This window comes from Gallinula chloropus, assembly GCF_964237585.1.
Source record: "Gallinula chloropus genome assembly, chromosome: 4".
NCBI lineage: Eukaryota > Metazoa > Chordata > Aves > Gruiformes > Rallidae > Gallinula > Gallinula chloropus.
This window is the reverse complement of record NC_140088.1, coordinates 78,927,563-78,951,936: the sequence shown is the minus strand read 5'-3', so window position 1 is coordinate 78,951,936 and position 24,374 is coordinate 78,927,563. Positions and strand designations below refer to the sequence as shown.

Below are 24,374 nucleotides of genomic sequence, written 5' to 3'. Positions count from 1 at the left end.
ACACACAATGAAGTAACATGTAACTAATGTGTGTGCTTCTTTCCTGCCTGCCAGCCTTTTCTGAAAAAAAGTTAATGCTCAGTTTTTCTGCAAACAAAGCTCCAGGGCCCCTGTGACCCCAGAACGTTTGCTCTCTGCAAGGCCTGCAGACTGGTGTCTGTGTGGTGGTTTCAGCTGTTGTAGTCACTCAAGAGCAGTCAGCTCATAAAAACCATACAAGGCACATGGTTAAAGGGATGTATACCCTGCTAAGCCAGATGCTGTATGTCAGGCTATACAAATATTAGCTTAAAGCTAAGCTGAGCCACAAGAAAAGTAGGGCTTCGCTGAGGGAGCCTGGCAGCAAGGTCAAGGCCCCCTTCCTTCATGAAGTAAAACCTGACAGAGTAAAATAAGCCTCTCACCACTTATGTCTATACATATGCAGGCAAAGTATACGATCTCTCTGAGTTTGCACACAAAACAGAAGTAATTTGCTTACTCTTTTCCAGATCTCATAGGTAACCATGAATAAATAAGCATTCAATCTAAATGGTGCATAAGTTGAATTAGTCAGAACTGATGCTGCAGCAATTTAGCAGATCCTGTTTCACTCAAAGACTACACATTAGACATGGTTTTGCATTACCTTCTTGAGCAAAAGCCTTACCTGTTCCCTCTCCTGGCTCAAAACCAGGCAAACAGATATCACTGTATTTGTGTTTTATAGAAAAGGAAAAACAAGTATGGGACTCCTATGTGCACTGTGTATCTAACCAGGAAAAGCTCTGTAGGTTGGCCATTTCCAAAAAGCTGAGCAATATTTTGGACAATGCTGTCCTTGCAACCATTCACTTAAGGAAATTCAGTATCACACTAGCTGAGCTCTGCTTTCCAGCCATTCCAACTAAAAGAGTGATCAGTGGAGAAAGAGATGTTAACATGGACTTGAAAACCCCAGAAATGACAGCACAGACAATACAGAACCATAATTCACTTATATTAGTGGCTACCTTCATGTGATATCAGTAAAACCTCACAATTGTGTAATAGACTTGGTACTGGAAAAAAAAAAGTTACTTGTGCTCCTTGATTATGAAATTATCTGTTGGCAGCGTAGATGACAGCACAGATTCAAAGATCCCTCAGTTTTGGCTCAACTCCAAGGCTTCAGCTCTGGCTTGGCTGTGGACACCTTTAGAAATAAATGTGCTTCTGCCATGCTGCTCAAATTCAGGGATCGCTGTAGGGACCTTATTAATTTTTGAGTGGTTTGAGTGGCCTCCATGCTCTGATAGAGATTTTACAGTTACTTTACCGTCTCTTAATACTGGCATAATCATATATGAGTCTTGATGAAAAAGCTTTCCTACATAAATATATCTGAAAGCAAAAAGTAACCTTAATTTTAATTGATGTCATTACTTTTTTTTCCTCAAAATGCACCATAATTTCTCTTTTTCATGTTTAACACTCAGAAACACATAGGAGTAGATTTAACCACACACCCAACTTGCTGTTCATGCTGTGGATGGCTGAGCAAGGCTATGAAAACCAAGACTCTGCCTGTGCCCTTGAGCTTGTATTTAGTTATTTGTTTATTTACTTTTAAAACACCAAAGTCAGACAGAAAGACTTCTGTTAATCCCAGAAACATATCAGAGGACTCTAACCTTCAGCAGAGGGGGAGAATGTTCTGTTTCATGACTGGGCTGAGCACAAGACAAACAGTTAAACACAGGAGAAAAAATTCCCACAGCTTCCCAGAACTGCACTTTGTGGCCTTCAAACAAACTGTCGTGGCCTTCATGACCAAGCATGTAAATTGTTAAGCACCCTTCTTAATCCAACATCATCCCCTTTCTGTTTGCCCTTGCTTCCCCAGGTGAGGGGACACAGGGTGACCAGGGTGACAGGCTTTGCTCATCTTAGCCACAACAGGGCTGCTGGGCAGAGACAAAATGAATTTACTTAAGACAGAGAAGTGAGTTATAAGGGCAAAAAGAGGGTGTCCTTGTAGGCTGGCTGAGGGGAGGTTTGAAGTAAGGCAGTTGTGGTGTGTAGCATATTTTGTAGATACAGCTGGAGCCGAGTCTGCATATTCTTATTGCGAGGGCCTCCATATCTAACACGTTACTCTGATAAAGACAGGCAAGTAAGAAGGATTTCCTATGTAATGTCATGAATCCAAAAAGAGTCTTCTGCTAAATTAGACATGACCTGTTCACCCAAGCCAAATGTCAAGCTATTCTACATGGAACAACTTATGGAGAAGGAAAAACACACACACAAATGGTTTGGACAGTGTCATCTGTTCTTCTGCTTAAACTCTCATTCCGATTACAAAATCATCACAGATCAAATTGTTTTTCCAGCATTCATTAACGTGACCAAAGAGCTTGGAGACCTTCTGGCTACAAACAAGTGACGCTTGAAGCTTCCCAACACTTTTGTCAGACTAGGAGTTACCCAGCACAGATAGCTCTTATCTGCGTAACAGTGGCTGCAGTGAGTCAGATAAAAGATCCAAGTAGGTCATGCCATGCTTCCACTAGGAAGTAGCAGGTGTCTTAGGAAGAGATATTAGAACAAAACAATCAAACATTTAAAAAAAACCCAACAAACCCAACCAACAGCAATAACAACAAATACCCTAAAAAGTAAGCTTACAGTGAGCTAATTTCCCCGGTATATCAATCTAATTTTTCAATGCTCATAGTCCAAGACTTCCAGACACCTGTGTCCTTGCATTTCATAACACTTCTGTGAATCCACAGCCTGCAGCACTGAATTCCACAACTGAATTGTGTATCATGTGAAAGTATTTCCCTGTGCTAGTTTCAAAATTCCTGCTAAGTAATCAAGTGATTTTCATTTCCATTGGGTACTAAGTCGTGGCTCACGAGCTCATGAGAAATAACTGTACTATACCATACCTTTAGACTCACAGTCACCCTGTGCAGCACTTGTGCAGACTCTGTTGTGACCTTTTGGAGATAAATCATTCAAAAGGAAAATATATTTTTGATGTGAGCATAATTATTTCTATAAAATCATAGTGATGAAAGAATTTTTCTCTTGGACAAACTGCATGCTACTGTAATAGAGAAAGGCAGTACAGCAGCTACTGCTAGGCTTTGGTTGACAAGGTGCAACTCAGCTTGCACAGGGGAAGTACCTAGTAGCCTAAGCCAGAACCTCACTGTGCTGGCTGCTATACAAGCACCAAACAAAATTCACTTCCCCAGCCAATTTAATGATATAACAAGAGACAGACAGGTGAAAAAATACAAATGAAAGCAAGGTAAAGAGAAGACAAATTTGGAGCCTAAACATGTCATTGCTCAAATAAGTGTTCTGTGATTTTCAAAAGCACTTCAAATTAACAGTCGGCTTTAAGAAAAATAAAATTTAGTGACTCAAGGCTAAAACAAACAAGTTTAAACTTGATGCAAGATTAATAATCCAATCAGACATTTGTATCTGGGGGAGGAACAGAGCTCAAGGTCTTGCAAACTACAAACAGAGAGAAGAGATAATGCTGCAAGAATTTTTTTTTTAAATATTGTATTTGTTCTACTTCTTAAACACAAAGAACTGTGTTGTCACTTGTCATCATACCTATAAATTCCATTTAAGTGTCACAGGTCCCAGCCGCCCTGCTGTCTATCATTTGTTGCAGAACTTCTTTCACATTGACCCTGTTAATGCTGGTACCAAATCTCCTGCCCCAACTTGTGCTTAAAAAGGAACTCTTGGGTTACCACCAGTTCCTCCTACACCTGTATTTTCTAAACATACAGGCCTCATGCTGACTGTACTTTCATTGTTTGTCTGCGAGCTGCACTCCAATGGCAAAACAGCCTGTTCTCTGAATTGTCCCATTGGAACAATTTATTTTCATCATGTTCTGCCTGATGATTATTTCCCAAGTATAGAGAAAATGTTCTTTCCCTGTTCTTGCCAAAACTTCCCCCTTTCATCAACAAAATGCATCGATATCAGCCAAAACTACAAGCAGGAAAAACAACAAATCTTGACTACATGCCACAGAGTTGTCCCAAGGCAAACCTGTCTTCTTTTAGTGCTCTGCATCACACACTGCTAACTGCAATTCCTTGGTATAGGAAGGCTGCTGGTTTTCCCCTCCTAAATACCTGAATCCTGGTCACGAGCCAGATACAGTGAAATCAAAATCTGGAGCCATAAGCTACTCCCATGCCTCCACGTGGCTCAATCCGTGCTGCTGTTTACTCCATGGCTGGATGGCAAGTGCAAAGGGCTGGCTCAGGACAACTGCATGTAACACTTTGATAATCTAATGCTATTCAGTACTATCATTAATGGCTTGGAATGAGGTTGCATGCTTCTTAAAGTGACAAATGAGAAGAGCCTGGAAGGTATAATAGAATGCTGGAAGATGGGGGCTAGAATTCAAAATTATCTTAATGCAGTGAAATAAATCATGTGCAGCTCCAGTGATGCAAAGGGTAGTTCTTTGAACTTCAGCTGTGACAACCAAACTAGCAATGAAGAAATTCTTTAGAAATTATCTGGATATTTTAGTTATTAGAAACCAAACATGTTAAGCAACAGAAAGCAAAACTGTGAAAAGACCAAATTTTATATTGGAAATTTTCCACATGGGATGGAAACCCTCATCTCCATCCAACAGCAGAAAGGAGTTGGCTGTTGTATTATGTGCTATGGACCACTCTTCAAGAAAGTTGAAGACCAATTGCTCAGTAGCTCAGAAGACAATGGCATGAACATACAGCCCAGTAAGAGAGATGGAAATATTTAAACTTGACCCATAAAACTAATGGAAGACTGTGGGGAAAAGTGATAAATGATTTTCCTTCAAAGGGAAGAATAATAAACAGTTTTCCATGTGCAGAGGGAAGGGAAAAGAAATAACCAGTTTAAATTACGGCAAGAGAAGACAGACATCAGAAAGCAAAAAATAAAGTAAGTTGTGCCATATGTAGAGCACTAGAAAACGCTGATAAGAGCTTGTCATTTCTCCAGGCATAGCTGATTCTGCCTCGATGCAGATGTGGGCTAAATGAGACCTCCAACTCTCTTTAAGCCCCTTTTTATGCAGCGCCCTCCGTTGCCAAATCCCCTGGCATACTTGCCTCAAAAAGAGGAATTAGAACAGATGCTTGATTTTACAACTAGTTACCATTTTCCACATATCACAGCATTTGTCATAATAATGGCAACGACAATGCATTGTAACAGTCCAGGTGGCAGTTCCTTCCTTTTTTTCCTGTTCCTTTTTTACTAGTATTTTTGTATGAACAGAGTGTAAGTATTTGCAGTCCCCACTGTTAGCTAATGCACAGCGTGTTCTGTCTTCAAAGGAGACAATATTTGACAGGGTTTTACTAAGAAAAGACAGCGAGGCAAAAAATTATTAGAATCATTAATGCCTATAAGGCACTTACAGAACTTCATACAATGAAACTCAACTTGGTAGGAAACACTTCAACTTCTGTGAAAAAAACCCCTGTTCAATGAAAATGAAATATGCACCAAATATGTATTTGTGTGTCTATATGTATTTTCTCTCAGCAGCTCATAAGAACACCTACAAAACATTCTGCTATAAAGAAATAACTTTCTCAGGAACACGCTATCTAGTGGTCTCAGCAAACAGCTGTGCAGCAGCAGCATTTCTTTTAGCACTGTAAGACAAGGACTGAAGAACACTGAGGACTGATTTCTATAACATTTTGAGTATAAAATTTACAACATGTATGAATATAAAAAATCGTGACCACCTCTGTCATCGGTTGGTTTTCCTTCTTTTTCACTTCATTAAGCATTAGGGAACGTGCTCTTTAGATAACCAGATACACACTGCAAGGAGTGAGCGGTGATACCAAGCTCCCTGTGACCAATTCACAGTCGCAGAGCTAATTGTGCAAACAGCTTGGGGAAGATGAAGACAAGGTGGTTGGCCTTCGCCCCCTGGTGTTTGCTTAGGAATTAATGTAGGGCAACTGTAACAGAAAGTTTAGTAAATTAATTTATTTTGTAAACCACAACCAGGGAACATAAGCCATGGTCATCCAAGGGTTTGCATAAGATTAATGACTTTTTGTAAGATATCAACTCACAAATTAAAAAAAAACCCAAAACAAACAAAACCCAAAAACCAGTAAGATGGATCATATCTGCTGTGTAGAGAGCAACTTACAGTTTGTCAGTCATAATCGTTTGTATGTAGCTGTATAAAAGGCTGACATAATGTGCTTTAAGAATTTGAGAAACTCAAGCAAGACATGTTGTCTGGGTACTGCTAATTAGAGTGGTTTGCACTAATAGGACTGAATGGGTCTGCAAAGTGCTTGGCAGTGCATCAGATACGGCTGAGCTACACACACACAGATGTTGACGAACAGTTCGCTGTTCAGCTCTTTGCTGCCTGAGCGAACACAATGCCGTGCGATGCTTGCCCCCGCGGAGAGCCTCACCTGTGAGGCAAGACTGACATACAGAGCAGGGATTTCACAGAAGCTGAGCTCAGAAATCTGTTCGTCATGCAGGAAGGACTAAATGGAGTTCAGTGCTGTGCCTTGCAGCTCGGAGCTTGAACACCACACCCAGAAAACAGTCGGCGAACAACTCGACAGTGAAGTACTGCAGGACCAAGCAAACACTCATGATAATGCAAGAACACTCCTAAGAGAGCGAATTAAAGAAGCAACAGCCATCCCCTGCAGATCAGAGAGGGAAAGGGAAAGGTTTTTTTCAGTTACTCCTAAAGCATTCATCAGTCAAGCTCATCTCAGGTCTGAAATTTCTACTGTTTTCTATCGCCTTTTATTAGATGCTCAGTTAATTCCTTGAAGCAAATTTGAAACAAGATCATACCGTGCTTCTAACACAAAAGCAGTTTCTGTCCCTTTTCATAAGGACCTCCTGGAATGATTGACTCTGCACGTGCTTTCAGCCTCGCCCTCAGGGTTCATTCTCAGGAATAACAGCTGATTTTTGCTAAAGCCCATGAGAACATGAAATCTGGAGCTGTTTATGAAGCCATCTATTCCAAGTGTGGGTGAACTGCATCCTGCTGCTAGTGGGAACCTAGTGGCAGACGTTTATTGCCCTGCAGAGCAGGAAGGGCTCCTTATCTACTTAAAGAGAATCTATTCAGTTCTAAGCAGCAAAGATCACTGGTCTCTCTAAAATAAAAGGAAAAATTATGAAAGAAAGTAAATTCTAAAGTGATGAAACATGCAAGACTAGCCTGCACTTCTATTATTAGTATATTATGTTCTTGAAATATATAAAAATACATAAATCTGATCCTGTCATAAAACTAATCTTCTCTTTTATGTTGCAGACCATGTTATTTAAAGGCAAAACATAGCAACCTTGGCAGGTAAATTGCCCAGCATTATGTGTCATCGAGTATCACCTCCCATTTAGTTTTCTATAAAAGCCATTACCTAGCAATGATCACAGTGATAAGGCAGCTTACTTACCCATTCCTTCCTTACTGAAATAAGCACAGCCTCATGGACCAGCTTGGGAGATTCATTCAGTTGGATGCCAAAGGTATGTGACTAGACCTATTAGAGCGCTTTAGCAAGAGTTTTAGTTTATGATAATATTTTTCAGGATTGACAACCAAAATGAGAAAATTTGTTTCCTCTCTCTTGTAGATTTGCCCAAAAATAGCAGTAGTGTACATTTTCAAGATACAAAGAAGAAGAGAGAGATGAAAAAAGCTTGTAGAAAAAAAAATCGTACACTTAAGAAGTGAGGAATATATAACCTCCCTAAAAGAACTCCTTCCAGTTAAGAGCTCTGGCTAAAGCTGAACTATCTTTTAAAAAGCCATTATTTTTTAATATGTTTATTAATGAAATTTCAATCACAACTAAATATTAGGAATGCAGAAATAAAGATGTCATACCTTATTTCTGCTATGCAAGTGGTTCACTTCCAGTTCGACTTTCTGGGTCTTATTACCATCCTTTTCCCCACAGAATCAAAGACCCTATTATTATTATTTGTCAGTTTCTTGTACAAGTAGTTATATATTGTGATCAATTGCCTGATAACTAAGGTTTAAGAAAAAAATCCCAGACTTTAAATTCAACTTACAGTGTTAACATTAAAGATACTGAAGTATTTCCCTGGCCATGTATCCCTGGTTATATAGACAGGGAAGCAATTTCTTCTTAAACAACATTGACAAGAAAATCAGGTTTATCTGACTAACCATGGTGATTCCTGGGGCTTTTCCAGTAATCAGTGTTTCCTGAGGCAAAGCATCTGCAGCTCATCCTGAATGTATGAGTTCTTAGGTGAAGGTTCTATATTTGGCTCCAAACATGTGGTTTGCTCCTGGATCTGGATTCCTCTCATTTAGTTGCCTCTCTGCTTCTCTACTTCTCCATCCATTATTCATCAGATCTTGTGCATTGCTTTTACTCACATCTTTGGCAAAAAAATTTTTCTTCAGAATGCCTGCATTAAATGTAGTTTGGATCACTATTAAAAGAACATAGGGCTTTCAAGACCTTATCATGTAATATCTTTAAGTTCTAATGTCTGGCAAAGGTCTTGTAAGACTTTACTGTCTACCTAGCAGCAGCTTGGATACTCTAACTTGCTCACAGCCATTTCACCTATGTTGGCTATAGAACCTTAGCCCAGATATGCACAGCCGAGGTTTTACAGAGCATAGGATGAAGGGTTAATAATTTATAATCTCACACATGCTGACATTATTTTGGTATATTATTTCAGTATTCATTAATTCAGATATGGAATAACAATTCTATTATTAATTCTATATCACTGGGATGTATACATTCCTCATAAATAGATCAAGTCCCAAAATAAATGGCTAGTCCTGATTTACACATTTCGTGCTATTTTCCAATCCATCATATGTGAGAAATTTCATATTAGAAATTTACCACTTAATTAAGAATTATTTATTTGTTTGTTTATTTTAATTAGAGCACTGTCTATGAAATCTATGAATGAAATTAATGAAAGAGCACTATCTAATGAAATTAATTAAAGTAAGCATTCTGAAAGACACTCATCTAGTGGTAATTCCTCTGATGAAAGACAGTGATGAAAGCAGCAGTATATTAGCTAATCATGCATTAATAGCAAAATTCTTACAATCAGATAAAACATCCTAGCATTCTGTAAGCATTCTGTATGTAGTAAGTATGCACAAGGGCTGAAATTAGGTTTAGCAACATACTTGCATAGATTCTAAGTTACATTTCTATTGATTGAGCTAACTAGTGGGTTTTGATGGCAGTATCACAGAATCAAAAGGTTGGAAATGACCTTTGAGGTCATTGTGTCTAACTGTACCTGTCCTCTACTAAACCATATCCCTGAACACCTCATCTACCCCTCTTTTAAATACATTCAGGGTCAGTGACTCAACCACTTTCCTGGGCAGCCTCTTCCCATGCCCAACAATCCTTTAAGTGAAAACTTTTTTCCTAATGTCTAATCTGAACCTGCCCTGGTGCAGCTTGAGGCCATTCCCCCTCATTGCTTGGCTGAAGAAACCAACACCCATCTCTCTACAACCTCCTTTCAGGTAATTGTAGGTTGTGATAAGGTCTCTCCTCAGCCTCCTCTTCTCCAGGCTGAACAACTCCAGTTCCCTCAGCTGCTCCTCGTAAGGTTTGCCCTCCAGCCCCTTCACCAGCCTGGTTGCTCTTCTCTGGACACACGCCAGGGCCTCAATGTCTTTCTTGTAGTGAGGGACCCAAAACTGAACACAGTACTCAAGGTGCAGACTCACCAATGCCGAGTACAGGGGCACAATCACTTCCCTGGACCTGCTCCCTCCTTCTGATACAAGCCAAGGTGCCATTGGCCTTCTTGGCCACCTGGGCACACTGCTGACTCATATTCAGTTGGCAGCCAACCAACACCCCCAGGTCCTTCTCCACCAGGCAGCTTTATAGCCAGTCTTCCCCAAGCCTGTAGCGCTTCACAGGGTTGTTATGTCCCATGTGCAGGATTCTGCACTTGGCCTTGTTGAAGCTCATCCCGTTGGTCTCAGCCCATTGATACAGCCTGTCCAGATCCCTCTGAAGAACCTCCCTACTCTCAGGCAGATCTACATGATCTTACTTCATCCCTGTGCTCGTCCCGAGACACCTCTCCCTTCTTTCAAAGCCCATAAACTTTCTTTTTTTTTCTCATGTCCACCCAGACCTCTCTGCTCAGACAATCTGGTTGACTGTCTCTCCAGCTCCTTTTCTGGGACAAGGGGACAGCCTGTTCTTGTGCCACCAGGAATTCCTTCTTGAAGAGAGTCCATCTTTCCTGGGCACCTTTGCCCTTAAGGACTGTCTCCCATGGAACTTTATCAACCAGCCTTCTGAAGAGTCCAAAGTCTTCCCTACGGAAGTCCAAGGTGGCCATTGCACTTACTCCCCTCCTCATTTCTCCTAGAGCTGAGAATTCTATTATTTCATGATCACTATGCTCCAGGTGTCCTCCAATGGTCACATCTGTCACTAGGCCTTCTCTGTTCACAAACAACAATCTGTAAATGAAGCACTTTCTCAAAGAGACTGTCCCATTTATGACTAGATACAAGAAAGTTCTTACTAAGTTTCCCCCATTGGGATGTTTTGAGAGAGCCCATCGTGTTCAAACCCATGCTCAAAAGATTGTTCAGCAATTAGCATAGGGAAATTATTACATTTCCAAGTGTTGATTATATTCATTACTGATAAAGCTCCTAACCTTCGAATTTAAAATATTTTTTTTAAGCATCAGTTTGTAGAAACCATGGGATAAATGAAAACTAAAACTAAAAAAATATCCCTCTCACATCATTACATATCATTAACTTTTGACCTTATTTCTCAGAGCACTTATGAAGGACCAGGCCTTTATATTACTGCAAGAATTAGATGATTAGCTTTTTACAGTATGTTCACAACAACCTGTTTTAGATCACTGTGGTATGTCAAACTCCAGTATTTTCCATAGGATTGAAGTGATTCTTTTATATCACTGTGCTTAAAAATTTGTGTGGTCAGAATACTGCAAGGTATAGACTGTTCTCAGGCAGCACTGAGCTGACAGAACTCTTCCAGGGCTCAGAAGCAAGTTCACTACTTAAAGAGACATTTACAATTACTTTCTGGTATCATAATTACCTGGTTTCCTTTCTTAAGTGCTATTTAAATGCTGATTTAAAACTAAAATGTTTTCACCTTCTTCACTCTTAAGGAATATTGGAAAAGACACGATTGTACTTAGTAAAGAAACTGCTGCCACGTTTGGAAGACAGAAGGAAGTACCATCAAGAGTTTGCCTCATCCACTTCGATTCATGGAGTGCATAATATAGTCCAAACGCAGAGCAAGACTCGCAAAGCCCTGTGGCTGTTAGTAGTGGTGGGTTGTCTGACCATTGTTACTTGGCAAATCTGCAGCCGCTTCATCTACTACTTCAGCTGGCCAACCACTACTACAGTGGTGGTGCAGTACGTGGAGAATGTCAAGTTCCCTGCTGTGACTTTCTGCAACTTGAACAGGTAAAAGTTATGTCTGTTGGTCACTCTGGAGAGACATACTTCTTTACCTGAATAATATAAAGCAGTCAGATTCCACAACTTGCTTGAACAAATCACATAAAACAAGGAAAATGCATCTCTGAGAAGTGTGCCTTCCACACCACCACATGACATTTAGATGAAGAGAAAAACAGAATCAAGGGACTGAGGTTGCTTTTTTGATCTTCCCCTTCCTTCAGATAACAATTGCATTACAGGTTTTTAAGTTTCAAAACATACAGTGGAGTAGAGAAACTTCTCTGGTAGTGTCCTACATAGAATCATAGAATGGCATGGGTTGGAAGGGACCCCAAGGATCATGGAGCTCCAACCCCCATATGAGTGTTGCTTCTACACTGTAACTAAGGGACAATCATCAGTCAAATCCAAATTTTAAAAAATAAAGACAATATTTGCAAATAGATTCAAATAGAAACCTCATATAAATATAGAAATCTTTGCCTAAAATTCAGACATGCTCAGCTTTCCTGTTCCAGCTGATGTCAGTGGGATTTGCAGGAGGCAGGCAGTTGGTTTGTTTGCAAGCTTGTATCTAAGCAAGAACTTCACCATAGATTTCTAGATTTAAAGATAATGGCTAAGATCAGATGCAGCCACTCCAAAAATAATGTAACAAACCTATGGCCTGATTTTTTGAGCAAATACATAATTTAGAAGTGGATTTAGAAATACAGGAAGTTTGCCTACATTTTTTCCTCAAGAATTGCAGTTTTTTCTTAATTTCTACCTTTTACTGGCAGAATAAGTCAACAGTCTCAAATACGTGGAGCTGTTCTGCCTCACTGTGCCAGTTCCCATTGCCCTGCATAAAGCCACCATGGGTTGTACTGCACAACATGCACTATGCATAGAAGTCCCTCTTGATTACAACGGGCCACGTATTATAAAAACCTCACACTCCTTGTAACTATAGCAGCAGCACATTGTAAGTAAATAGTCAGCTACTGATCATGGCAGTTGTCCACCTAAATGACAGTTTGCTGCCACATCCATCTGTTGCTCATGCTGTGCTTATCCTTCCCTCCTGTTTTCAGAAACCAATTTTTTTATTGGCAGGACAAAGAGGCACAGATCTATCTTTGTCTTCATTTTCTGAATCAAATTAAGTGTGAATAGTTGCTCCTATCAGTGTTCTTTAAGTTTGGGCATTAAGATCTATTATACAGATACAATGATATATTTTAAAAAATAGGAATACATAAAATGGCAATTCTAAAGGACATGATGTTGCAGTTTCATTTGGTCTTATTTGCTTTTTCAAGCTTGAAACCATTCTGTGAATCCTTACTTTACTTCAAGGATGTCAATCCTGTAAATCAGGAAAGCATGTCCAGCACCAATGTGTGTGAGATTTTCTAGTGGATTCTATGAGTACAGGTCACCAGCCACAGAGCTCACAAAAAGGCAGACTGTCTCAGCACTGGAGTGTAGCACCTCAGTAAAGCAGGCACACAAGTTTACTGCAAATTCACTAAGACATCAGTTTTCTAGATGATGGAAGACAGCAATTTTTGAAAGGAACAGCTAGCTCCTCCCAACTAGTCTCACATATGCAAATACAGTTGTTCAGCTTGTCACCAGTTCTACAAATCTGGTTGTTGCCTTATGCAGATGGCTAATCTGCTTGCTCTGTTGTTTTTTATACACAACCACACACAACAAGAATGCTTCCAATACAACCAACCAGAACAGCCCTGGGAGAGTGCCCATTTTCTGTTTTCAGGGATGGCAATTTTTTTCCTAGAAGTGGACACTATATTGTTTATTCATATTGTAGAGGTCACATTGCAATGTGGTAGGCAAGAATCACTTATAGTTTGCAAGCAGACAACAAATCGTGTCACAGTCTTGGCAAGAGCAGCCTTGAGATCAGCCCTATAACTCTGCAGAACTCCAAGCATTTCTTTGTTCCTCCCATTGACAGGTTTCAAGTTCATGCAGTAAGCAACCTCAAAATCATTTTTGTGATCTGGAACATTGTGTCTTCAGTTCTCCAGAAATTTGCTATGGAAGAAAAATACTCTCAAGAGTTAAATGATTTCCTTCTTGGGAACCAGAACTTCAGCATCAAAGAGTTTACAAGGAAAAATGGGTTTTATCTGAACAGCAGCACGTTGATAGAATGTGAATTTTTTGGAAAGCCATGCTACCCACAGGTAAATATGTTTTGCTAGCTACTCCCTCTGTTTTCCCTTTACTATCAGCCAGTGGAGAAAAGTGTCCTACTATAAATCACCCCGAGGCCCCCCACTCTCCCACTGACTGCAGAGACAGCCTGCTGAACTCCCTGAGCTGTAAAATGGGATTTCAGCCTAAATTACTCTCTGCCTTGCACCACTTCTGCATACATAGAAGCCTTTGAAAGCTGTCATACCTCCAGGCTGTATCTAACAACCTTTTCCATAAGTGGCCTATACCAAAGGTCAGTTGGAATGGAGTTTTTTTACATGACATTGATTGGCTTGTTTTCTACTTGAGGTCAAGAATATAGATAGCTGGAGTAACTATATGCAGAGCCCACAGGAATTTTAAATAATTAGATTAAAATGGCCTATATTTCAGAATTTTGGATAACAACCAAAGAATATGATCATCTCATTTCTATGTTGATTTCTCCATAGAGCAACTCCCAACTTTAATAGAAAACGTGAACAGAAAAGTAAGGCCTGTGTTCTTTTGGATTAATCTAACTTTGTGTATGCCACAGCTTCTAAAATTAGGCAATGGAGACTTCTTTTAACCAAAAGACACTAGTGATACTAACTAAAACTAAGGCAATGATACACTTACATTAGCAAAGGTTTTCAGTTAAATGATAAGGCAGCTTTGGCAAAGAATGCCAATACTTCCCTTTCCTATGCAACACAATATTTGTTTTTGAAATTGGTCTACCTGGACTTCAGCAAAGCCTTTGACACGGTTTCTCACAGCATTCTGACTGAGAAACTGGCTGCCACTGGCCTTGACAGGTGGACCCTCAGCTGGGTTATAAACTGGCTGGATGGCTGGGCCCAAAGGGTGGTGGTGAACGGAACAAAATCCAGCTGGAGGCCGGTCATGAGTGGCGTCCCCCAGGGCTCAGTCCTGGGTCCAGTTCTGTTCAATATCTTTATCACTGGCCTGAATGAAGGGATTGAATGTTCCCTCAGTAAGTTTGCAGATGACACTGAACTAGGAGGAAGTGTTGATCTGCCTGAGGGTAAGGAGGCTCTTCAGAGGGATCTGAACAGACTGGACCGATGGGCTGAGACCAGTGGGATGAAGTTTAACATGGCCAAGTGTAGAGTGCTGCACATGGGACATAACAACCCCATGCAGCGCTACAGGCCTGGGGGAGACTGGCTGGAGAGCTGTCAGGAAGAGAAGGACCTGGGGGTGTTGGTTGACTGCAGGCTGAATATGAGCCAGCAGTGTGCCTGGGCGGCCAAGAAGGCCAATGGCATCCTGGCTTGTATCAAAAACAGTGTGGCCAGTAGGTCTAGGGAGGTGATTGTGCCCCTGTACTCGGCATTGGTGAGGCCACACCTTGAGTGCTGTGTGCAGTTCTGGGCTCCCCACCATAAAAAGGACATTGAGGTCCTTGAGCAAGTGCAGAGAAGGGCAACCAGGTTGGTGAAGGGACTGGAGGGCAAACCATGTGAGGAACAGCTGAGGGAGCTGGGGATGTTTAATCTGGAGAAGAGGAGGCTGAGGGGAGACCTTATCACCACCTACAACTACCTGGAGGGAGGTTGTAGAGAGGTGGGAAATGGTCTCTTCAGCCAGGTGGCAGAAGATAGAACAAGGGGAAATGGCATGAAGCTGTGCCAGGGCAGGTTTAGATTGGATTTTAGAAAAAGATTTTTTACTGAAAGAGTTGCCAGGGCCTGGAACAGGCTGCCCAGGGAGGGGGTTGAGTCACCATCCCTGGATGTGTTCAAAAAAAGGGTTGATGAGGTACTTAGAGATATGGTTTAGCATAGGATGGGAATGGTTGGACTCGATGATCTTCAAAGGTCTCTTCCAACCTTGTGATTCTGTGATTCTGTGAAATAGTCTTCACTTTACAGCTCCTAGGAAAATTAAACAAGTTGATTTAGAACATGTAATTTTTATAGAATGTATCAGGTATAGAAAAACAGGAAGATCTCATTAAATGATTCTGAACAACTCATAAATATTAATAAATAATTGAACATTTTGCCTTTAAGCTTAGTTTTCTATAAAAAATGATTAAATCCATTGAAATATTTTCTGGTTGTAGTATTTAGCCCTATCCTTGGGGGAAGAAAAGAATCCCAAACAAAAACTCCAGTAGTTCACCTCTTGCATTGTGACTGACTAATGAATCTTCAAGTGATCTTTCTTCCCTGTTTTCCTTTATTGAAGGATTTTGAACATGTTTTCACTGAATATGGAAACTGCTTTACTTTTAATCACAATGATATTCCAGCAAGAAGAGTGAGTTTGTCTGGAAGAGGCTTACATTTACTTTTTGATGTCCAACAGGTACATCTATCAATGATTATAACAAATAAATTGTATAATAACTTAAAGATGAGCACAGGTATTTTGGTTTGGGTTCATTTTTTTGGTTGAATGGTTTTACAACAACCTTCCAAACTGCATGCACAAAATTCCTTAGGACTATTTCTGAATAGACAGGTATTTTAAAAGAATGATCTAATACAGATTTTAAAATTCAGAATTATTATTGACTGTGTCCCAGCTAAATAGTTCTGAAATTTGTGAGTGAGCATATATATGCGTATATCCACGGTTCCCCTATGATCATCCAAGCAGTAATTTAATTTTATGCAAGCGCATCAGAATAAAATTATTCATTTTAATAAAAGGCACAGTAGGGAAGGTCACTTGGTGCCAATTTCTAAGTAGTACTGAATTTTAGTTGCAGCAGCTGCAGCTGTAAGTTCTCAATGACAGCTAAGATCTGGGTTTTGCACTGTAAGTGATTTCTGACCTTATTAGAATTGTCTTTGACCAAAAAATCCAAGAAAACTCCCATTGAGGCTTGTGAGATCAGGGAAGAAAACTGAAAATCTAGAGTGCTAAATGCCTTGGACACACACTTATCTTCTCTAGCAATTACGAGACAGGAGTGATATGCCAAGCTTCAGAGGACAAGCAAAGCCAAAACTATTTCAAATGACTCTTTTTGTATCAGGAACAATTCACTGATGAACCTGCACTGGGTTACACTGACGCTGGTATAACTTTTGCTATCCATTCACCCAAAGAGCTTCCACGCTTTGATGGTCTGGGTTTATTAACGCCGGTTGGCATGCATGCGCAGGTGGCGATCCGCCATCTGAAGGTAAGGACTTCGTCAATCAAGCGGAAATATTGGTCTTTACTGTCTCTTTTTCTCTTCTGAAGCATGACAATGAATTAGACATTTTGGAAGTAAAAATAATTTGTCATGCCACAGTGACTCCTAAATACAACATTTCCTCCAGATACAAGCAGTTTGATTCCTAACGGAATCTAAGTGGAGCGGACTACTTTCTGCACTAGGCTGTCTGATGAGGTCCTAGTTTTACTGTGAGAGAGGGGAGATTATTTTATAACCCCAAATACGTACACACTGTGATTGCCTCCAATTAAATTGCAATGTTATCACTTATGTACTCAACAGGCTTCCTTTAGAACTTTAAAATGTGAGAAAACAAGGTCTATATTTAAAACAGAGGCAAAAAATTCTATCTTCTGTTATTACCCTACAGTCAATTATCCAAGAATACCCATGGGGAGAGTGCAAGCCTGATATAAAGCTTCAGTACCACAAGATTTATAGTACTAATGGATGCTTGCAGGAATGCAAAGCCCGGTACATACAGGACCGGTGTGGCTGTCTGCCATTCGTTCTTCCAGGTATTTCTCAGCAATGTCATAGTACACTGTATCAAAGGATCATCTTGCTAGGATGCTACTGAACACCTGTTCATTGAACAGGAAAGGAGATGGGGCACATGGCTGAGGAATGTCTACAGCTGGGATTAAATAAAAATGTTCACATTGATTTATTTACGTTTTTTAATTCAGAGGAAAAAAGCAAGATATTTGGACAGCTCTACGCCTAACATCTGTTCAATGACTATTCTTAGGATACAGACCAAAAAGGATTATATCTCAGGGCTGTCTTCAAGCTGACTTCCTAAAAAGCTGGAACTAAATCCATAAAACCTCATAATTTTTCACACATAGCCCAGAAAACCTGCTTTTTTAGGTGTGTAGGCACATTAGACCTGATTGCCTGCAGGAAAAATGAGGTCCCTCCCATGAAACATGGAGAGCATCTGGCACCAGAATAGGGTTTTGCAAAAGCCAAAAGGCTGCATGGTGTTATCCAATTACTCTGAAATGCGAAGTACAGGTGTATGCTGGAAACTGCCCTCGAGAATCCAGGCTTCTTAATCACTCTAGAAATGTAAAGCAGTGACTCTAAGACCTGACCACTCTCATCCATCTCACCTTTTCACCATTAGAAGCAATGATAACACTGGCACCTCGCTCTGAATCAGGAGCTGGAACCCAAAGTTCTGCTCTCACCATTCTTTTTTCATAACTAGTCCACAAGAAAGTTGCTGACACATCTGCACTTTCTGACCCACTGTATTTTTTAACATCCCTAAGCAAGGTAGAAGGTTTTCACTAAGAGATGCCCACTGAGAAATCTCCAGCCCATTTGTCAGAAAACCTCTTGGAAGAGACTGACAATCTCCTAAAAACTCTAATGGAAAGGGGTTTGAGATGGAAATTAAGTTTAGGTTTCCCATAAGCAGAGCAAGTGCTTTATCCACTGGAAATTGTATAAAGGAGGGCAACACCATTTTTAACTATGCACTAAAAGGCAAGTAATATTTCCATACAGGGCAGTAAACTGGGGTGAAGCCAAGGTCATCTGAAATCTAAGCAATTTCCTATTAGCTCAGAGTGCTATGTCACTCCCCAAATCCCCTAGACACTCTTGTGTGAAGTTCAAAGCTTTTGCTGAAATGAGGGGTGTAATCATTTATCCCATCTACCAATTTATTTATTTATTTTATTTTTATTTCCACTAACAAAACCAGAAATTCCTGGCCTTAGCAAGCTAATACAAAGAGCAAGCCACAAGCTTGAAGGCAGTGGGGGCTGACACACGTAATAAGGAAGTTTACTCCAACAGCAAGGCTCCTGGCTTGATCTGTGTACCACTTTTGGTGTTGGTAACTGCACTGTGCCCAGCTGAATTGTTTTCTCAGTTGTATAAATGATAAACATGAACTGGTGAACAGCTTGGATGACACTACATTTCAGTTTAGTACAAATTGAGCTATGGGTTAGACTGTTAATTAAAGTTCCTAAAGTTTGTTGTTTATTTTTAAGGAAATGGAACAGAATGTGATTTGCTGAAGTTTTACAATTGTGTTTATCCAGCAGTCTGTAAGTAATAACTTCATATTCATATTTTCTAACCCAGCTTCAAATAGCAGACAATATATTTCAATGAAAACAAAATACTGAAAGTAGTACTGAAATGGAGTACCTCCCAGTTCATATAATACTCTGTCAAAATAGATACCAGACAGAGGATTTAATAGATGCTAATTAGAAAAAAAAAATTTAATAATCAGAAATTATTCAAAATGGAAGAAAAGTTAGTTAACCTGTTTTCAGTTATCAAGCCTCTGGCTTCCATTTTTGCATCTTCTTGGTATCATTCTTCTTCCTCCACTGTATTCTTTCTGTTTCTGACCCAAAAGTGGACAGCAGAGTGATAACAGGTGTTCTAACTGGTAGAAAATATAACTGAAAAATCACTGTAATTTAAGTTTTTATCTTTTCAAAAGTAAAATGGATTATATGCTTTCAAAATGCTCCAAATGCAATTAATTTCCATAAGTAAATAGTCTGTACACAGTAGATAGGAAATTTGTAACTCACTAGAACAGACTTTCTGGAAAATACTGCAAATAGTAACCTGAGAAATAACTTCTCACGAACGTGAGAAAGCATCTGCTTTAATTGTTTTGGATTCTGCTGTATAACATGACCCTTCCCAGAGGAATGGATGATTAAGAAACCAAGTAGATTAACAAGTTTTGGTGGACGTGCACGAGTTGATTTCTGTTGTGCATACAGGTGTGCAACATTCAGGCAAGATCTACTACTATGAGCAATGACTATTTCTTTTTCCTGGGGCTCTTTTGACAAAGTTTTCACTAAATTAACATTTTTATATAATCATGATCTTTGATAGCTAGTCATGATGGAAATAGGCATATTATTTTATTTGAAGGGTCCCAAGTTAGGTGCTAAGTCTCTTTTAAAATGCAAAAGAGAAAATCACCTGATAAAATATCAAATGATACTCATTCATCATCTGAGGGACCTAAAGTTGGTGAAAGTATTTATGTTAGGAACTCCAAAGGTCAGGTCTTCAGAATGTAACCCACAACCCTTGCATAACTGGAATCATCAACTAACAGGCTGAGATGCCTCCTCCCCTGTGGTCTGCAAAAATTAGAAGCCCACTCGCAGCAGGAACAGATGTAACAGCCACCACCACATCAGGGCAAACAGAGCATCACAAGCAGGAGGCTGTGATACTGATCTCAGAGTACCAGATGGTTTTGGGTCACAATTTATGCTTCAGGAAGTATTCATGCTTTATCATTTTTCTTCTATGTTATTTTTTTCTTAGGTATCTTTGTTTACTTTCTGTTAGAACCTCAACAGGAGAATAGTTACCCAGTTCCACAAGCAGCCAGAACTGCGGAATTTTGTGACTTCTCTTTGGTATTTGAAGAAACAAAGCTGTCCTTAAACCCTCTTAACTGTCTTAAGCCCAAATGGCAGGCAGGGGTTAAGGTAAAGTGAACTTAGCTTAATGAGAATTTTACACAGTTATCAGTTGATAGTAACCTACAACTGACATTTCTCTGGAAGCTGTTTCTGTGCATTCAAAGGAGGTAAGCAAAGATCAAGGCAGCAAGACAGAGGTTTATATACCTAAGTATGTAGCCAGAAAGACAGCATAGAACATGGAAAATCTTCTGTTATCCTACTGTTTACCTGTAGATGAGAAATAATAAGCACATAAAGTCCTAATGAAGACACAAATACCTACAGGTACTGAATCTCTTTAGAAAAATTACCAAAAAATCTCAACCCTTATTACTGTTCATCAGTGTCCCAAATACTAGTTACAAATACAGAATTTTTTTTCCTTCAAAACTAGCAAGTATACAGTGTTTCACGCATAATTAACCCATGTCTTTATCAAAGTTAACTAAAAGCAATTTTCAAAGTTTAAAAAAAGTCTTTGTGCATTTTTAGAAACTATATGCAAATTCTTTCTCCTGAAATTTCAGATGATATAGAGATAAAAGGATTATGTACAGTAGGAACCCACAATTCCACTTGCCCTGCCCCATGTGAACAAACAGATTATCCTACCACTGTCACTTATTCGAGTTTTGGAGGAGAAAAAGCCATTAAATACTTTTCTGCAAAACTGAAGAAAAGCCCAGAATATATCAGGTAACCTTGCTTATGACCTTGTCTAATAAAGAAATGATCTGTTACCTCTAAGTGTGCTAACAGCGTATGATGTAAGTGTGGTTTTAATAATATTGTCTGGGAGAAAAAATAATTTCTTAGATAAAACTGCTTAAAGTTTATACATATTCATGTATATAAAATATACCTATATACATCTAAGTATACTGTCTCAACAGAATTAACTACACATTTTATCCAGGAAATGGTGTTATGCATAGAGCTGTGTGGCTGAGTAGTAATGCTGGGCTGACATAATCTGCACTCTTATAAATTCAGAAGAGAGTTATCACACATGCTTATGTTTTAATAGAGCATATATGCTGTACTGCTACAATATAATAAACTGATGTCAGGTTTCCTTGCAAACACAAGCATTATACATCCAAAAAGAATGTATTTCTGATTTTTTTGCTAGAAAGACACAATGCAGTTGTTAAAGAGCATATGGTAGTTTTATAGACTGAATTGCCTCTTGTTCACAGATGTCAGCAGTACAAATAAGTGGTAAGACAGGTGCTACATGAACTCATAGTACCCACAACATCAAAATATGTTTCTAAAGAAGTCTAGAAAATCCGGCAAATGAAACATCTATGAATGTTTCATTGTTTCAGTGACTTCAGCTTTCTCACTCTTGAATCTATCAGTCCACAAATGCTTGCATATATTTATATGTGAGGAGGAACTATACGCATCACAGAATAATGATTGGGTTAGAAGGGTCCTTTAAACGTCATCTAGTCCAACTCCCCTGCAATGAGCAGGGACATCTTCAAGGAGATCAGGTTGCTCAGAGCCCCGTACAGCCTGTCCTTGAATGTTTCCAGGAATGGGACATTTACTCACCTCTGGGCAACCTGCTGCAGTGTTTCACCACCCTCATCATAAAGAATTTCTTCCTTATATCTAGTCCGAACATACCCTTCTTTACTATAAAACCATTAACCCTTGTCCTATCGCTACAGGCCCTATAAAAACATGTCTCCAGTGAAGACTAAGAAAATTAAATCTGTTGTTATATGTAAAAGATATCAGCCCTTTGAGGATGTTTTATCTTTGTTGATTATTTTATTGTCTGTAATCATCATGTGCAACCCAGTAATTATTCAATTAAGCAAATGAAAATAAAGAACATTCCCTTGTTGCCAAGCCTTAACCAATAAGAATCCTGCCCACATATTAACAAGTACATACTCCAAGTACTATAAAACATAGAGATTTATTGATTTCTGAAGATGTAGGAGGGGAAAAGTTAAATATTTATTGGATAGCTCCACTAGCAACTGCATGACAATGTTAGGAAGTCTTATTAACAGAAGCCATGAGAATAAGATTATTTTTATTACTCAGAGTTACCTGAATTTTAGAATTATCACCTAAAGAGATAGGAGTCATAATTCTGTCTAGCAAATACTTTATTTTCAGTGAATATTGTTAATGAGCTCATTATTACTTTTAACCCAAAAATCTGTAGCTGTTCACACTTCTGAAGGATAACTACCCTTAAAAAGTAGAAGTCTGTCTTACACTATAGATCTAGAGTTACTTTTCTAACATAACCTGAAGATCTCCTCCTCTGAAAAGCTTCTATTATAACTGTTGCTACTAAGGCACTTTCTTTTTTTCCTGTCACCCAACTAATTTTGACAAATTTCATCTAGCTGTTCTTTAAAGGAAACCATCACTCTCCATTAACTTAGTCCAGGCTGGTGCATGCTGGTAAAAATGAACAGCACTGCTGACTGTCTCTCAAGTAATACCACATGTGTTTGTCATTAGGCAGAACCTTGTGCTCATTGACATTAAATATCATGATCTGAGCTACAAAATAACACAACAGCAGAAGGCTTTGACTATATCTGAGTTGCTTGGTAAGTGAATGTTTAATAATTATTTCTGATTAATAATTAATCTAAAAAAAAACCCAACTAAACAAAATCAACACATTTAATTTTTATTCTTCTCCCTCCCAAGTCATAACCACAGTGGGCTTCTAATCATACCCTTCATGTTATAATGGTAATAATCACGTCTGCCTCATGCCATTTTTTTATACTGTTGCTTGTCAGTCCTTTAAAGAACCTGCGGGATGGACAGCAGCTGAGAGTAAGAGTTCAGCATTAGTTTACCGTTGCATTTCACAAAGAACTATAATAAGAAAGTGTACGGAATTTGGAGGGGTGAGGGATAACGTGGGGAAGGGAAGCAAGAGAATGATTAAAAAGATGTAGAAGTAGGAAACATTTGAAGTATATGTTTCACAGTAGTATGTGTTGTGTCATATTTGCTCTGTTTAGAATTTTAAGAAACACATTAGTCTTCTCCAACAAACATTCTGAGGAATATTTATTCTGTTTTCTTAAAGTGATGGATTATGTATATTGAGTTTATTTAACACTTGAACTTGGCAAGGTTTTGTTTGCTTGCTAGACTAAACCAAATGCTTAGGATGACATATGTTTATTTCCTTCTATTACAGCTGATGTAGGTGGCCAACTTGGATTGTTTTGTGGTGCCAGTATGATTACAATCATAGAACTGCTAGAGTACATTTTTACTAACTTCTGTTGGATGTGTATCTTTCTTCTACTGAAAGCTCCTGAAATGCCTCAGTGGAACAACCCAACTCAGAACCAACCAACTCACAAGGAAAAAAAGAAGGGAATACAAGAATGTTAGTGGCTTGTACAAGCACAAAACTAACTCTTACTTTTTAAGATAAAAAGAAGACAGTAATATTTTGCATTGCTCGCTTGCCTACACTCCTTCCTGCTTCTTCTATTGCTTAGAACTATTTAACTGTGTTATTAACTTTAAAGAACGAAATTTGGAAATTCTCACTTCTCATGTAAAGAAAACTGTAAGTTTTACCTGAATTTTTCTTTTAAAGAATTAGCTTTTTTATATAAACAGCATTGCAAGTGATACTGACATACAATGCAATTTAAAAACTGGGTTAGAAATGTTATCTTCTGTATTTTGAGTAAGGAGAAATAATATGCACACCAAATTGACACGCAAGTTCCCTAACCACCAAAAAGGTGGAGCACTGCTACACTGGAAAGGCAGGTTCCTTATTAACAATGTAAGTCTTTGCTAGTCAGTTACCACTGCTATACATTTCAGCGAAGGATATTGTAGATTTGCCTGTCATAATTAGGAGCATGCCTAATAACAATAACTTCTAAGGTACATTATCTGTTTCCCTGAAACACACAAAAAATCTGCCAACTACCATAGCGAACTGTAGAGCATCTGA

General features: G+C 39.1%; 1 protein-coding gene across 1 annotated transcript; it reads left to right on the top strand.

The window, feature by feature from the left end:
• Window positions 1-7,508: 7,508 nt before the first annotated feature.
• ASIC5 (acid sensing ion channel subunit family member 5) lies at window positions 7,509-23,794 on the top strand (the record flags this gene model as incomplete). The annotated part of the gene is made up of 10 exons (XM_084263498.1): window positions 7,509-7,548; window positions 11,227-11,533; window positions 13,497-13,728; window positions 15,941-16,060; window positions 16,737-16,886; window positions 17,296-17,443; window positions 18,938-18,994; window positions 20,926-21,094; window positions 22,895-22,986; window positions 23,595-23,794. 10 exons carry the CDS (start codon window positions 7,509-7,511, stop codon window positions 23,792-23,794), a joined length of 1,515 nt encoding a protein of 504 aa, XP_084119624.1.
• Window positions 23,795-24,374: the final 580 nt, after the last annotated feature.